Source organism: Trichechus manatus, unplaced genomic scaffold (genome assembly GCF_000243295.1).
Source record: "Trichechus manatus latirostris isolate Lorelei unplaced genomic scaffold, TriManLat1.0 scaffold00066, whole genome shotgun sequence".
NCBI lineage: Eukaryota > Metazoa > Chordata > Mammalia > Sirenia > Trichechidae > Trichechus > Trichechus manatus.
Genome location: NW_004444002.1, coordinates 9,864,006 through 9,881,257, shown reverse-complemented (window position 1 = coordinate 9,881,257; position 17,252 = coordinate 9,864,006). Strand labels below are relative to the sequence as shown.

The following is a 17,252-nucleotide window of genomic DNA, read 5'->3' as shown; positions in this document are numbered from 1 at the left end:
TAAATGAAAAATGTGTACTGAGCCACCTAATGGATGTAATTATTTAAAGTACATACTTTTCTAAAGGGCTTTAAGGCTTTAGAGATTTTATTTTGAGTAGTACAAATGTGTTTTTAAAATTTAGGTTCACACAACTACCACAGCCTCCACCAGACTGAGTCCAGTACAATTAGATGGTGCCCAGCTACCACCACTGACTGCTCTGACAGGGATCACAATAGAGGGTCCTGGACAGAGCTGGAGAAACATGTAGAACAAAATTCTAACTCACAAAAAAAGATCAGACTTACTGTCCTGACAGAGACTGAAGAAACCCCAAGAGTATGGCCCCCGGACACCATATTAGATCAGTAATGAAGTCACTCCTGAGGTTCACCCTTCAGCCAAAGATTAGATAGGCCCACAAAACAAAATGAGATTAAAGGGGCACAGCAGCCTGGGGGCAAGGACTAGAAGGCAGGAGGAGATAGGAAAGCTGGTAATAATGAACCCAAGGTCAAGAAGGGGAGAGTGTTGACATGTGGGGTATCTAAAGTACCATAAATAAATAAATAAATAAATAAAATAAATGAATGAACAGGGTAAAAATAGGTTCAGGTAGTTGTTTGAGGGTTTTTTTTTTTCAATCTGAATTTTTGTACCTGGTAACAATCATCTATAGGTTTATGAACCACATGAAACACCATTTGGAACTTGAAAAGCAGAACAGTGAGAGCTGGGAAAATCACACCACCTGCCAGCACTGCTACCGTCAGTATCCTACACCATTCCAGCTGCAGTGTCACATTGAAAGTACACACACCCCCCATGAATTTTCTAGTAAGTTATAACTTCACTTTAAAGTACTGAATATTATTGATATTAATGATGTAAACTGTGAGGAAACCTTAAGAATTCTGATTGAAAAATAAAGAATACAAAATATACTTTGTAATTTGAGAGCAAAATTGAAAAAGACAAATTTTAACTTTTATATAAATAAAATAGTAACTTTTTAAAATAAAATTAGTTACTAAAATTAAAGTCGCTTGGAAATAATTCATTAGTAGAAACTCCCTTGGCATAACTCATGTATTATATATAAGGGACTAAATTTAAAAACTCAGATTCCCTGGTTTTCAAATATGAAATCAATGGCCATGATTTAAACTTTTAATAAGAAAAATAATTACAATGATAGTTAAAACCACAGAGTCTGGAGATAGACATTTTGGTTCAAATCCCAGCTCTGCCTCTTAATACAGCTGCGAGATCTCAGACAAATTTCTATACCTCAGGTTCCTCATCTGAAAAATAGGAATAATAGTAGTACCTTTCTCGGTGATGTTGTGAAAATTAAGTGAATATGAGTAAAGTGCTTAGAACAGTGCTACAAAGTTAACAACTATAGATTTGTTAGAACCACCATCACCACTAGGACAACTATTACTATTATTACTGTTGTTGCAGTTGTGGATGTACAAAATGATTTTTTAATTTATGTGCATCCTTAAAATGGCATAATATCTTTTTTTCTACTTTCAGCTATTTGCAAAATCTGTGAATTGTCGTTTGAATCAGAACATACTCTTTTACAACATATGAAGGACACTCATAAGCCTGGGGAGATGCCATATATTTGCCAGGTACACATACATTTTATTGCGTACTTAGGTGCTTATTTAATATTCATGTGCCATTAAATGACATTCTTCTGTTTTTTTAACCATATAATTAAATAATATGGTTTTAGTTACTAAAATTGAGGACCCTCTTGTAAATAATTAGTGAAAACTCCCTTGGTTTAACTCATGCATTATGGGGGGGATGGTGGGCTGGATTTGGCATGCAGGCCATAGTTTGCTGACCCCTGTACTAGAAAAATAAAAATCCTGCTGGAGAAAGACAAATATAGGGACTTATTTTACCATACAGGAGAGAACATAAGCATGCCAAGGACATAGAAAATATTATTAGTTATAGAAACCCAGTTAGATGCTTTGGGACTGGTATTTTTCCAGAATTTGAAATGGCTCCCAATAATAGGAAAGCAGGATAAAGATAAATTTCCACTGGCATAGCCTGGATGCCATTTAAAATCCAAAGAAATGAATGCTCTGTTTCATTTAGCAGGAAAAATTCCTATAGAATTGTCCTATAGATAAGAGGTGTCAGAGCTTGAAAATTCAAGTGAAGCTAGGGGGTTATAGATCTGAAAAGAAGAAGGGAACGTAATCATGCTTTGGGAATGTATCCCTAAACTTTGAAAGATAACTCTTCTGTCTCAAAGATTATCTTTATTGCTTGCAATAATGGGGTTCTTGGTTGTATAAGCAGCAGAGTTGAATTAGTAGTACATAACATTCTTCTAAACAAATGACTCATCATGGCTACTTTGATGTAATTTCATATCAGTTATAAATTTTCAATTTAAACTAAGCCTTTCTTACATTTCTAGGTTTGCCAGTATAGATCTTCATCCTTTTCTGAAGTAGAAACTCACTTTAGAACATCCCATGAAAACACTAAGAACTTGCTGTGTCCATTTTGCCTCAAAGTTAGTAAAATGGCAACACCCTACATGAATCATTACATGAAGCATCAGGTGAGATTTACCAGTTCTTACTTGTTCATATTGTCTTAGTGAAAAGACTGATTATAACTTAGCATATTGGTTAGATTTGTTCTCGAAAGAGTGTTCCAAACGACACAATTTATAATTTAACCTGAATTACTTGCAAAACTTCTTTTTCTTGTCTGCTTTCTGGTGATTATGGGGCTCATAAATAGTGAAAATTCTGAAAAATGTCTAGAAATACGCAGTGGCATCACTAGGGGGTTACGGACCACATCCCCTGACACTATCAGAGGGAATGACACCAAAATGACCCCAGGGTCCAGGTCGTGGCAGTGGGTGGGCTGGAGGTGCCGCCAAGGCAGTGGTGTCACTAGGGGTGGTGTCACCCCATCACCCGCCAGTCACTAGAGTTGGTGTTACCCAGTACAGGTAATTCATCACACTCCCTCCACCCTCCCCCACTCACCAGTCAGTGTGCGGTAGAGGAGGGTCTCCGCCTTGGCCAATGGGAGAGGGGAGGAGCTGTGGTGAGCTGTGGGGGATGGAGCCAGGGGGAGGCTCCCCCCAAGCTGTGCTTGGCCCTGTGTGGGGGCAGGGCTGGGTCACTCCACCCATGGCGGGGGGGTGGGGGGTGGTCCCTGGCCAGCCCTGCCCACCACAGGCAGTGGGGGCTGTTTGTGACACCATGAGTTACTGTACTGGGTGACACCAAACCCTAGTGACGCCACTGGAAATAGGAACCATACAGTGGAGGGAAAAAGAGAAGATCATTGGAATATCTAATCAGGGTTGGATAATTCAGGGTCTAAGAGTAGCGGGGAGCCCTGGTGGCATATTGGTCAAGAGCTTGGCTGCTAACCAAAAGGTGGGCAGTTCGGATCCACCAGCCACACCTTGGAAACCCTACGGGGCAGTTCTGCTCTGTCCTGTAGGGTCGCTGTGAGTCAGAATCAACTCGACGGCAACGGTTTTGGTTTTTTTTTTTAAGAGTAGTGGGAATGGGAATGATTTTTAAAATAGTTATCAAAAGCAGGGAACAGGATAAGTTTGAACTGAGTAAGATAGTATTGAAGAGAAAGTTTCTGTTCAAAGTTAATTTCCACTTTCTAGCTCCCTTTTTTTGAGAAAGCATGTGGTTGTCATCGGTGACCCAGAGTGGTCTTTTGTAACAGTTTGTGACAAAGGAAACCGCACTGACACTTATTACCAGATACGTGAACTATGCCAACAAACTATATTTAGGCTATCACTTGTTTTCTGGATGACTTTTGCCAGTTATACTATGTAATGTCTGAGATACCATTATTAGTGCTTGCACCTTTCCCTTGAATTCTGATTTTATGCTTACTGGTTCTTTTCCTGAAACAATTAGACCTTCCTTTGTTTGGGCTAAAAGCATTGATGAAGCACTAAACCTATTCTTGAGTATTTGAAAGAATAGTAGTGCCTTTGCCAAAATCAGAAGTCAATGGATTTACTGAATCTGATCATGTAATCAAGTTTTGCCTCCTTGCTGATCAGCCATTACATTTTCTTATCATTTGGTTGCATTGTCATGGCCAATTTATTCAGCACTGGCACTAACATTGCCTTCAATTCTAGTCATTGGATAATCATGAAATCAACTCATGGTTGTTCATTGGAAAAATAATAATAAAAGTAGAATTTGCAAATACATTGAGGATCACCTAAGTTATGACTTAGATGGTACCAACAATAGCTTCCTTACCACTGTATCCTGGTACACCACCTCACCCTTGAGAACCTCTGGCAAGATCTTTCTATTCTAGGGATTCCCCAACAGTGTTCCATCAAATGTTAAAAGGTGTTCCCCTCAAAAATGTTCCTGGTAAAATAAATTTGGTAAATGGCTGGATTTACAAAGTCAAGTAGTTTTTTGTTTGTTTTTTAAAATTGGACTTCTCAGAGCTTTTAATATGATAATAGACATGGTAAATCTCCAAGTAAGTGTTATAGTATGTATTGTTCCCCAAACTTATTGGACCATTGAATGCTTTATTTGCATAACACCTATTAACATTTCTTGAGGAACAGAGTTTGGTGAACACTGTTCTTAGTGCTCTATATCTTTTGGCCTTTGATTTTGAAAGGAAGAATGAGATGAAGCAGTGGCTCTGACTGTTTCATTATGAGACTTTTAACATAATTCTTTCCCCTATGCTTTACTAAGCTCCAGACTGAAATATAGATGTGGGGAGAATGATATATGCCTAAAAGGTAAGAAAGAGGTGGGTGGGCCCACTATGTGGGCTGTGTCTCTTCAGTGGTTTACATGATCTGTAGTCATCTTCATACCCTGAGTTGTACATCTTAACTTGCCATGTATGTAGGAAATAGTTAACCCAGCAGATCTGAGTTGCTGAAACTTTGCACATTTTCAGAAGGGCCTGCTTGCATTATTGGCCCTTGGCTAACTCTTGGGAATTGGGTCGTTGAAACGTTCCCTATGTTATTAACTGATAACTCTTATCAGTTATCAGTTAACTGATAACTCTTATCAGTTAACTGGTAACTGATAAGATCCTGCTCTGGATCCTGCTGTAATGAATCATAGCTGTTAGTATAACAACTTCTGAGTTCTGTAAGACCTTTCTAGCAAATCATGAAACATGGGAGTGGTCTTGCAGACACACCATGAGTGCCCACTTTTTTTTGGTAAATTTGGAGTACCTAGAAGGTAGGCAAAGAAGCCCTGGTGGTGGTGCATTGGTTAAGCACTCATCTGCTAACCAAAAGGTCGATGGTTCAAACCCACCAGCAGCGCCATGGTTCCACAAGAGAAAAGACCTGGCAATCTGCTCCAGTAAAGAAACCCTATGAGGCAGTTGTACTCTATCGTATAGGGGCCCTGTGAGTCAGAATCGATTTGATGGCACACAACAACAGCAGCCAGCAGTGAAGAGGAAAATCAAAAAAAAAAAAACCCATTGCCATTGAGTCAATTCCGACTCATAGCGACTGCCCCATAAAGTTTCCAAGAGCACCTGGTGGATTCGGACTGCCGACCTTTTTGTTAGCACCTGTAGCACTTAAACCACCATACCACCAGGGTTTCCAAAGAGAAAAGAATCTGTTAAGAAGGATCATCAGGCATCCTTCAAGGTATTTTCAGTTTGCATAATTGTTCACAAAACACTTGAAAACCATAGCTGAGCAAGATTATAAACTTGTAATTGAGATGACATTATTGGTACAATATTAGGTAATAAGAATTGTTGCATCTGTGGCTCATTTTGGAGTCCCTGGTGGCACAGTGGTTAAGCACTTGGCTACTCACCGAAAGATTGGCAGTTTGCACCCACCAGCCGCTCCACAGGGGAAAGATGTGGAGTCTGCTTCCATAAAGATTTACAGCCTTGGAAACCCTAGGAGCAGTTTTACTCTGTCTTATAGGGTCGCTATGAGTTGGAATCGATTCGACAGCAATGGGTTTGGATTTGGTTTGGCTTTATGGCTCCTTTTATTCTCTTTGAAGACTTTGGTTGTAACTTTTCTTTAAAAGAATGCATTATTATTGAGGAATTTTAGAGCTAACAATCCAGTTTGTATGACTTTTAAGAAAGAATAAAACATTTCAGCTGTGTTAAATAAGCTCATTAGATCTCTAATAATACTAAGCAGTTAATGTATACTTAACCATATGGTGCTTTATGTGTATTATTTAATCCTTACAATCACCCTACAAAGCAAGTATATTGTTATTTCCATTCTATAAATAAGCAAACAGAGCTTTAAAGAGAGTAACTTGCCAACGTCACCTTATCTAATAAGCAGCACAGCCAAAAAATTGACTCCAGAGCCCAAGTTTTTACATAATCATATTCACACTGATACTACAGATAGTCAGAATTACCCTTGCAAATCCCTCAAATCACCCAAACAATATAGTATGCTTGTCAAAAAGTTCAACCAAAAAAAAAAAAATAACAAACCTGTTGCCCTAGAGTTGAGTTGAGTTGATTCCGACTCGTAGCGACCCTGTAGGACAGAGTAGAACTGTCCCCATAGGGTTTCCAAGGCTGTAATCTTTATGGAAGCAGACTGCCACATCTTTCTCCCACAGAGTGGCTGGTGGGTTCAAACCGCTGACCTTTTCATTTGCAGCTGAGCACTTAACCACTGCACCACCAGGGCTCCTTATAAAAAGTTCAACACGGACAATTTTTTCTCTACCTTAGAACAGATCAGTTTCTTGAGCTGAACATCATGCTATAAAAAAATACACTGCATCAGCTTCACTCGTAGCACACTGATGTGTAGGACGTAAGTCCAACTAAGGGAATAGTAGATTAAGTGTCTCCCAACTCAAGACTCCAGACAGATGCTCAGTGAATGAAATGGCAGACATTTTTAAATGAGTTAAATTGTGCCTGCTGCTCATGCGTACTCCATCAGTCTCTTGCTGTCTTCCTCACTATTCATTTAGCAAGTGTTCATTGAGTGCCTAACCTATGCCAGGGACTATTTTAGATATTGGTGATACAGAAGTGAACAAAACAAAGTTTGTGCCCTCTGGAATTTGCATTATAGTGAAGAAAGATAATAAGTGTGTGTGTGTGGTTTGTGTGTTAGAATGTATATGTATGCCAGCTGGTGGTAAGTACTGTGGGAGGAAAATATAGGAGGATAGGGAGTGACAGAGATTAGGAGGTGAAGAAGTGGTTTCTGTTTTATATGTGGTAGTTAAAGAAGGCTTGTCAGAAGGAAGTAAGAGAATAAACCATATGGATATCTGGGATAGAGGGTTCCTGTAAAAATGGCATGGGGAAGGTGTCTGATCTCCTCCAGCTCCACCATGGGGAAGGAAAACCAAGATCAACAGCCCACGGCGGATTCCTGTGAGATGGAGGTCAGACACACATCCTCTCTCCGCCATCTCTACCAATTCTGACACCAACTGTCTCTCCCATGGCATTCTACTGGGTTCGATAATTCGTTGCAATGGCCACACAGAACTAAAAGACCATACTCATGATTATGGGGTTTATCATAACGGTGTTCAGTTACAGTTCAGGCTCAGGAACACTCAGGATATAGTTCTTTCATCAAGACAGCCTCTCCCCAGCTGTGCTCTCAGGCACGCCTCTCCCTGGCCCTCAGTCTCTGCCCCAAAGGCACTTACTCAGCTGTCTCACTCCGTGGGCCCGGGAAGCCCACAGAGCTGTCTCCTGCTGCCAGGTCTTACCTTCCTTTGTGGTGGTGGGCTCCTCCTCTCTGCTCCGGAATTGGCTCACTTTTAAGGCAAAATTGACCATTCCCCTTGCTAGGCCACAATTACCCTATCACACAATCACCTGGGTGGTAGTTACAAGACCATGGCTAGAAAGGCCACACACAAAAGTAATTAATCACACCACAGTTCCAGGCAGAGGAAACAGTAAGAAGGCAGTGAAGTAAGCATATACCTAGGATGTTAATAAACGGCAAGGAAGCCAGTGTGGCTGGAGCATGTAAACAAGTGGGAGGAAGAATAGTAAGAGATGAAGTTGTAGCAATAGAATGCAGGCCAGAGCATCTAGGGCCTTGTAATCCAGAGTCAGGACTTCAGAGTGTTGTGGAAAGTCATTGGAGGGTTTAAGCATGTGAACTATCTGCAGTGTTTTAAGATCTCTCTGGGAGTTATGGGGAAAATAGACCATAAGGGGAAAGGGTGGAAACAGGAAGAAGATAGGAGGTTATTGCAGTAGTCCAGGTGAGTGGCTTGGACCAGCATGGTAGCTGTGGTTGGAGGTGAAGAGGAGTGGAAAGATTGTTTTTTGCAGGCAGCACTGACAGGTTTTATTAATGGGTTGGATGTAGGGTGTCAAAAAGAGTGACCAGGGTTTTTTGTTCTTAGCTGCTGCAAGAATGGAGATCTCATATACTAAGATACTGGAAAGATTGGGGAAGGAACAGGGTTTTTTTTTTTTTTTTTTCTGGGGTTGAGGGGAGGGGTGATCCTAGAATTCAATTTTGTCCGTATTAATTTGAGATGCCTGTTAAATATCAAGTAGTAATGCTGAGTAGCAGTTGGTTGGATGCTATTTAAAGCCATGAAAGTGAATAAGGTATAGGTATAAGTAGAGAAAAGATTTATGGTAACTATACTCTGGGGAACTTTTTATCTGTCCTGTCGTCTTGCTGTTGTTTCTTAGCTGAGTTTTTTCCTCTTCCCCTCTCTCTTGAGCATATAGGTGAATCTGTTTATGTTGCTTGTACCTATGACATGATCTAATGCACCACACTTCTAAAATACTCTTAAGATGATCTAGAATAGTAATACAAACACATTATATTTATATATTGCTTTGAACTTGTAAAGAACTTTTATTTATCTAATGCTTGCTGCGTGCCAGTAACTCTGCTAGGTACTTACATATACATTACTTCATTTGATTTTCATAAATGATTGTTTGCATTTTATATGGGAATTGTGATGGATCTGTAGAGATACAGCTTTTAGAGAAAACATCCTTTTGTGTTTATATCTTGTTTTGAATTTACATATATAGTATATATTTTTAAATTGAGAGCATAAACGTAAAAAGATTGCAATTGATAATAGTACAAAGAACACTGGACCAGTCATTTAACCAGCTGTGGGCAAGTAACTTAGATTTCTCTTGGATCGTATTTCCCATCTATGAAACCATAACAGGACTGGGTTTGAGGAGGGACTCAGTCAAGAGGTTCTCAAACAGTAGATTAGGATCAGTTGTTCTAATTTATGCCTCTACCCACACTGGTCTAATAGTATAGCCATTAGCCACGTGTGGCCGTTTAAATTTAAATTAGTTAAAATTATTAGTAGTACCGTATTGGACAGTGCAGCTGTAGAACATTTCTGTCATTGCAGAAAGTTGTTGGACAGTGCTGCTTTCTTTATTCAACTATTTCTATAAAATAACTTTCTTGGGAGTCTTTGGTTAGATTTGTTTGATTTTAGAAAGTTCCATTTATTTTACCAACTTGTGAAACAAATAAAGATAGCAGAAATATAAAAGAATTTACTTTTTCAAGGATAAACATACAGTATAGCTCATTTTCACAGTATTGTATGTTTGAATAGTTGATCCTTCAAATTTATAATTAAAATATCTTTCACACTACAGTTGGTAGGGGACTTTTCATAAGAACCTAATTGATAGAATTTTTCATGTTGGATGGCTATATGGTAACAAATACTTTTGGAACCCAGATACTAATGCAAGGAGTCATTTTTTTAATGAAATCATATTTTGGTATTACTTATGGTGGGAGATGGTAAAGTACTAGTTTTAAAAAAAGTATTTAGATATTAGAATGAAGAGCAATTTCAGGTCCCAGGATTTGTTTGGTATAAATTTTTTTTTCCTTTTTCTATAAACAGAAAAAAGGAATACATCGTTGCACAAAATGCAGACTACAATTTTTGACATGCAAGGAGAAAACTGATCACAAGATACAGCATCGGACATTTATAAAGCCTAAAGAACTAGAAGGATTGCCTCCTGGGACAAAAGTGAGTTTCAAATTTGTTGTATTTTAACATTTTGTGTGACAATAGAAATAAACTCCTGCCTGATTTTATCTATTGAATAAATATTAACAATTAATTTCTGATTCTTTATAGACTTTAATTTTAGGTTTTATCATATTCATGTTTGGAAAGAAAAACTTCTAACCTCATTGGCATGTGATACGTTGGAGTGGTATTCCTTTGTAGTGGGTTATCTAGATTAACTATAGACTGAGTTAATCAGTTGTTTCAATATCATATAGACTGTATTGGAACTATGCCAGTTGACAGTGGATATGTCTGTTTCAGCTGCTAGACTATAATGGTGTTTGAGATCAAGCATCATATTTAGTTTATCTTTGTGTCTCCAGCATCTGGCATTGTCATTTGAATGCCATAGGTTTTTTGAAGTTGGTATTATGGAGTCTGCTCTCATAAGCAAGTTCTGCTCCTGGATAGCATTACTGTTTTAAATGAGCAAACACATGTCTGACTATACGCTGATCATTGTAGTTTCTTTTTCCCTGGCTGCCTTATATACATCTGTTTTCTCTGACTTCTTTGTATAAAGTCAGCTCTTGAATATTTGCTCCTGTGGAGGGAAACGGAGGTATGGATAATCCAAAATGTCCCCAGACATATATGTTTGGTTTTGAATACTTACCTTTGAATTGGGTATGTCTGCTATTTGAATTAACTAAAATAATGTAAAGCCATACTATGAAGACCTAGAGCTAGAGAAGCTATCCAGTATCTGCAATCCATTCATTCCATGCTGGAACTAGACATGCAGAACACTAATGTAAGCAGTACAGTCCTCTCTCACATGGCTAGGAAAAGGTAGTACTGGATTTAACCTCAGGTCTTTTGACTCCTAGACCAGTGCTTTTTGTATGATACCAAACCACATGTATTTCATAGGACTTCCTCATAGGCTCCTCCTCAGGTACATGGGGAGAATATTATAGTCAAATGATTAAAAAGAATGTTTGGTAGGCGACTGTTTTCCATTATCAACCAATGGATATAATCAAACATTTTCTTTGTCTGACTGCTAAATAATAAATTTTATATTAATTCCCTCTAAGGAAATTCTGAATATTTTTAAATGCTCCATGCTGTCTGATGAATTTATGTCACCTCTCCCATAACCATTGGAAGCACATATCCTGCCTAATGAGCCCTAGAAACAGAAGGTCATATTTATTGGACATCTTTTTTTTTTATATAATTATCAGAGGTTAATGTAAGCCTTTCCAGAGTTATTTTTTTGGGCTTTGAGATGTAAATTTTGACCTATATTTGTGAAAGTTTTTAGTTATATCAAATCATGAAAGTAGCCCATGGAATGTGCTCTTTTGATATTAATATAATTTAACTCCTAATTATCCTAATTATCCATTAATACTGTGTTAACATATAATTGCTATCAGTACAACAACCATAAATAAATATCAAGGTAAATTTTATTTAATTGGTGTGACCATTTAGGCTAAAGGAAAGATTTATCTGATTACAGTTTTTATTGGATAACTTCATGGATAAGAATCAGCATGGATCCAATCCCCAAAATGTGGAGATTAATCCAGTCCTAACTTTCCATTTCTCAATCATTTCTGACACCAGCTGCCCACATGGCACACTGTCTCTTTTACCCTAGCCACCTGGAGCTAGGTCAGATCTCACAGGTTAAAAGGACGCCATCTTTCAGACTGTCAAAATAGGCAGACAGCAGCCACAAGTTTGGAGAGTCCACATGACACCCTCACTTTCACCTGCTAGTTCCCCCTTCTCCTTTGGGTTCGATAATTCCTTGGAACAACTCCCAGAACTCATAGAAAGCACTATATTTACAATTATAGATTATAGCAGAACGGTACAAATCAGGATCATCATAAGCAAGAACTGCACAGGTGAGGTCTGGGAGGGTTCCCAATGAGCTTCTCTGTCTCAAAGAGGACCTGTCACCTTCCCTTTACCAATCAGGAAGCTCTGAGCCTTCATATTCCGGGCTTTTATTGGCCAGTCCTGCATGATAGGCTAAATCATGCCTCCTGAGGCTGGTTGATATCTGCCTCCCAGGTGGGTCTTTCTAGTCTGACCAGCCCCTGCTTGCCAACACAAATCCTTAGGTGTGGCCTGGGACTCCCAGGCCAAGGCACCCCAGTTACTCCAAGGGATATTTCTCAGGAACCAAGGATAAAGGCCACCTTACTGTGGGTAAAGCTTTGTATTGCAGGGTTGTTTTTGTAACAGCTTTATTGAAATATAACTCACACCATACAATTCACCCATTTAAAGTGTACAATTCAGTGGTTTTATCATATTTACGAAGCTGTGCAAATACCACTATAATCAATTTTAGAACATTTGCATTACCTCCAAAAAAAAACCCCATATGCATTAGCAGTCACTCCCTATTTCCCCCTTCCCCAGCCCCTGGCAGCCATTAATCTACGTTCTGTCTGTATGGATTTGCTTATTCTGGACATCTCAATATGTGGTCTTTGGGACTGGCTTCTTAGCATAATGTTTTCAAGGTTCATCCATATTGTAGCATATATATAAATACTTCCTTCCTTTTTATGGCCAAGTAATATTTCATTGTATGGATATACCATATTTTGTTTGGAGCCCTAGTGACGTGCAGTGGTTAAGAGCTCAGGCTGCTAACCAAAAGGCTGGCAGTTCCAATCCACCAGCCACTCCTTGGAAACCCTATGGGGCAGTTCTGCTCTGTCCTGTAGGGTCGTTATGAGTTGGAATCGATGCAACAGCAACAGGTTTGGTTTTTGGTTTTATTGTTTTGTTTATCCAATTATCAATGCACATTTGGGTTGTTTCCACTTTTTGGCTATTATGAATAATGTTGCTGTGAATATTCACGTACAAGTGGACATAACATTTTTATTTTTCTGAGTATATACCTAGGAGTGGAATTGCTTGGTTATATGGTAACTGTCTATTTGAAGAAATGCCCGGCTGTTTTCCAAAGTGACTGTACCATTTTACATTCCCACCAGCAATGTCTAAGGGTTCAGTTTCTCCACATCCTTGTCAACACTCGTTATTATCCGTCTTTTTTATTGTAGCCATCCTAGTGTATGTGAAGTGATTGGTCATTGGGGTTTTGATTTGCATTTCTCTAATAACTAATGATGTTGAGCATCTTTTCATGTGCTTATTGGCCATTTGTTTATCTTCTTCAGATGCTTTGCCTATTTTTAAATTGGGTTAGTTACAGTATTTTTATTAATTGAGTGGTAAGAGTTTTTTATACATTCTAGTCCCTTATCAAAGATCTGATTTGCAAATACTTTCTTTCATTCTGTGGGTTGTCTTTTCACTTTCTTGATTGTATCCTTTGAAGCATAAAAGTTTTCAGTTTTTATAGAATTCAGTTTATCGAATTCTCTTTAGTTGCTTATGTATCAGGTGTCATATTTAAGAAACCAGTGCCTAACCCAAGGTCACAAAGTTTTCTTCTAAGAGTTTTATAGTTTTAGCTCTTACAATTTGGTCTTTGATCTATTTTGAGTTAATTTTTGTTTATAGTATGAGATAGGGGCCAACTTCATTCTTTTGCAAGTGGATATCCAGTTGTCCCAACACCATTTGTTGAAAACACTATTGTTCCCCATTGAACTGTTTTGGCACCCTTATCAAAAATCAGTTGACCCTACATTCTCCAATCAGTTTATCAGTAATAAAGTGATATTTTTAACACTAATTTGATGATTAATTTTCTAAAATCATATATTACCTTCATTTTTATAGGTCACTATTCGAGCTTCACTTGGACCTCTTCAATCAAAACCATCAACTACACTTTCAAGTGACACTCCGAGCACTTCGCTTCAGGTCTCACCTCCAATTTCTAAAACTAAAACTGGTAAAAATACCACAAAATCTAATGCAAGTAAATCTAAGACAAGTAAACCTCATGCAACTACATCCACTGCAAGTAAACCTAAAGCAAGTAAGGCAAGTGGAGTTGGATCTAAATTCAAACCACAAGCCTCTTACAAGCTAAAGAAACAGCGCAACAGAAAAAGTAAAATCAGCACAGCTTTGAAGAACCTAAGGTAGTATCTTTTATTCCTAATAAACAATATTAATTTAATCTTAGATTATTAAAAGTTTATTTTAATATAAATTTACCATGTCACAGAACCCCCTGCACATTCATGTGGTATCACTTACCTGGCATAAAGGCCAAGCAAATAATAAAGAGGTGTTTAGTCTATAATTTTCATCTATTATGGTAACCTTATATCTTACACTACACTTATATCTTGGAATATTTGAATTGATTAATCTTTTTTATTCCTATTCTAGCTTGTTCCAAAGCAAATATTAAAATAATAAGTATTTATTTTAAAGATATTCATTTATATAGCTTGCCTTCAATTAGTAAAATTTTAATAAGGTTTTCCTTTTCTTTTAAAATATATTGTTACCATTTTCTCTGTCTCCATAAGGTTTCGTCGGGGAGTTCACAAGTGCATTGAGTGTCGTTCCAAAATAAAAGATTTTGCAAGCCACTTTTCTACATATGGCCACTGTAATTTTTGCAAATACAACAGTAACTGTAGCAAAGCTTTTGTAAATCATATGATGAGGTGAGTTAAATATGTAAATTGCCCATCAAAATTTCCATTGAGGAAGTTTGTTTTTAGAAAACCAGGTTGTCCTGTTAGAAGCCAGTTCGTCTCATCAAGGAGCTAAAATGGTCTAGCAATAGGGAACTTCTAGGATATCGCCCAGTACTGTTTTCACCATAGTAACTCATGAAATTACTAGGACAAAATTTTAAGAACAGTTAGACTAATGAAATTAGAATAGGTTTGTTAGGGCAATTTGTTTTTCTTTGGGCATTTTTTTTCTTATTTTATAGGTCTTTCAAAAAATGATTATTTTCAAATATACACTTTAAATGTTTTCAATATTTTTATGAAATAAATACATGTAACCACATGAGTGGTATCCTTTTCAAACCACTTACTTTGAGAGACTCCAGGTTTTTCAATGATGTTAAGAACATTATTGGGTCGGGGTGTCTCTGTCTCACTCATTCATCTGTCCTTCCTTTCATCCGTGCATTCATCTTTTAAGCCATCTATTTTTGCATTCATTTAGTGAAATGAGATACTAAGGGATAGTTTGGTTATGATGCTACTGTTGGAATTCCTTTTCATACATTGATTCAATTTGTTATTTGAGCACCTACCATGTACTGTATGCTAGGGAAAGCCTTCATAGCCCATGTTATTTTATCTGGCTCTTGTTAGTAGGTATTTATTCCTTCAGGATGTATTTTTATTTTTTTAAATAACCAAAAATTGTTCAGATATAAATCTGATAAAATGATTATGCAAATTCAGGTTGTTCCAGAAATAAGGTATAACCAGGAAAAGTGATTTCTTACAGATCCTGTCATAGCCTGTGTGTTACTTTCTGGTCATAATCAGCTCCTGCTTTAAAGGATTTGCCCACCTTTTTTGATAGCTTCAGCATCTGTCTCACGGGGGGGTTTTATGCCTTTGATGATCAGTCTGACTTCATGGTACCTGACTTCTTTATGCCAGAACTTCGCATCTACCTGTAACTTGTTGTACCGTTTCTCATCACTGTTCGATTTTAACCCCATCATATACTATATTCATTCATTTTGAATTCTCATTCCCTGATGACTTGCAGGGCCTTGATCACTCTTTCCAATCCAGCAACACCCATCAAACTTTATAGTCAACCTCAGCCTCTAGGTTATCGGTTTTGAATGCTGCTTTGTTTTGTCCTGGAGTCCTGGACATCCTCAGCCTTTACTCCAGGCCAGCTCACCTTTTTGATCTTCTCTATGCTCACTTCTAACCTACCAAATTGTGCTTGACTCAGTCAGCTCTGAATACATGATCCTTAACTTTGATTGGGTCCTGCCTTTTTTTATACCTCTTTATTTTTATCTCCATCATCTGTATAAACCTTTTTCAGTAACGTCAAGATTTTATTCTTGTCCCAGTTGTTAGCCTTGCCTAGTGATTACTCAGAGTTTATCCTTTTCATCTTTCCCAAAATTACCTTTATTTCTACTTCTTTTTTTTTCTGTTACATTCATCAGGATATTAATCTCAGAAAACAAACATATCCCATCTTCTGCTTTCCCTCCACCTTCATTTCATCTCTGTCTCTACCACATTCCTTCTGCCTACAAATATTTTCAGGTATATTTTTTAGGATGAGGGAGATTTGCCTTTACTTTCCTTATTTTTTTGTCTTCCTTTTACCATCAACATTTCTAAATAGCTTATTTGTCATTTACCCTTTGCAATTGGAATATGACCCCCATTTATCAGCTAAAACTGCCCCTTTAAAGGTTATCAGTCATGTCGTAATCACTAAATGTAAGTGTGGTAAATGCAAGCAAGGCCAGTGCTTACCAGACTCTAGCTTGCATAAGAATCACCTGAAAAACTTGTTTAAAAAGATTTCTGAAATATTTTGGAAAAGGATAGTGATAATGGAGGCACGGCATGGAAAATATAGTCAATGTTATTGAAGTTGTTGTATCAGCAAATGTTTTGGTGCGTATATTTTCACCACAGTAATTTAAAAAAAAAAAAAAACGATTCCTGAGCCCCACTGCCAGAGATAGATTCACTAGGTTTGCAGTGGGGCCTGAGACTTTGCATTTCTAATAAGCTCCCAGGTGATGCTAATGCTGCCAGTCCATTTACCACACTTCCAGTAATACTGTGCTAGGCTAATCCTGGCTAATCCTGCCTGGCTTTCTAATACCGGAAATCTTTCCTTATCAATTTCAAAGGGGGTATAAAAGCTATTACCATTGACTACAAAGTTTGGTTAATGGTTTTCTGTTCTGTGCTTAGGGGAAGCACTGGTTTAACTTAGGAGCTCTGCTTCCTTTAATTTGCTTTCTTTAAAAGCTCTCCTAGTAATTGCAAAGAACTCTTTAAGTGTTTGATTTTACAGATGGTAAACAATGGCATTTAGCTCGGGTAGTGTTTACTTCCAAGATCTTCCAGATTCTCCCCCCCACCCACACACACACACAAAACCATATTAAGGTAAGAAAGTGATTATTATTATTATTAACAGTTTACATTATAGAAAAATATGTTATTTGCAAATGTGATGACTTACTATAAAATAAAATTAATCAGATCTCTTTTGTCTCTT

General features: G+C 37.8%; 1 protein-coding gene across 5 annotated transcripts in view; it reads left to right on the top strand.

The window, feature by feature from the left end:
- ZNF280C (zinc finger protein 280C) overlaps positions 1-17,252 on the top strand; it is a 51,279-nt gene that overhangs the window by 27,657 nt on the left and 6,370 nt on the right. For 3 of the 5 annotated variants that reach the window (XM_023734296.1, XM_023734297.1, XM_004379650.2), the window contains 6 exons: positions 662-819; positions 1,525-1,625; positions 2,438-2,584; positions 9,927-10,058; positions 13,833-14,140; positions 14,537-14,677. In XM_023734296.1, coding sequence (XP_023590064.1) covers positions 662-819; positions 1,525-1,625; positions 2,438-2,584; positions 9,927-10,058; positions 13,833-14,140; positions 14,537-14,677 — 987 coding nt within the window. Of the gene's footprint in view, positions 1-661; positions 820-1,524; positions 1,626-2,437; positions 2,585-9,926; positions 10,059-13,832; positions 14,141-14,536; positions 14,678-17,045; position 17,252 lie in introns of those variants that run through there. The other 2 variants (XM_023734299.1, XM_023734298.1) reach the window with 2 other exon arrangements.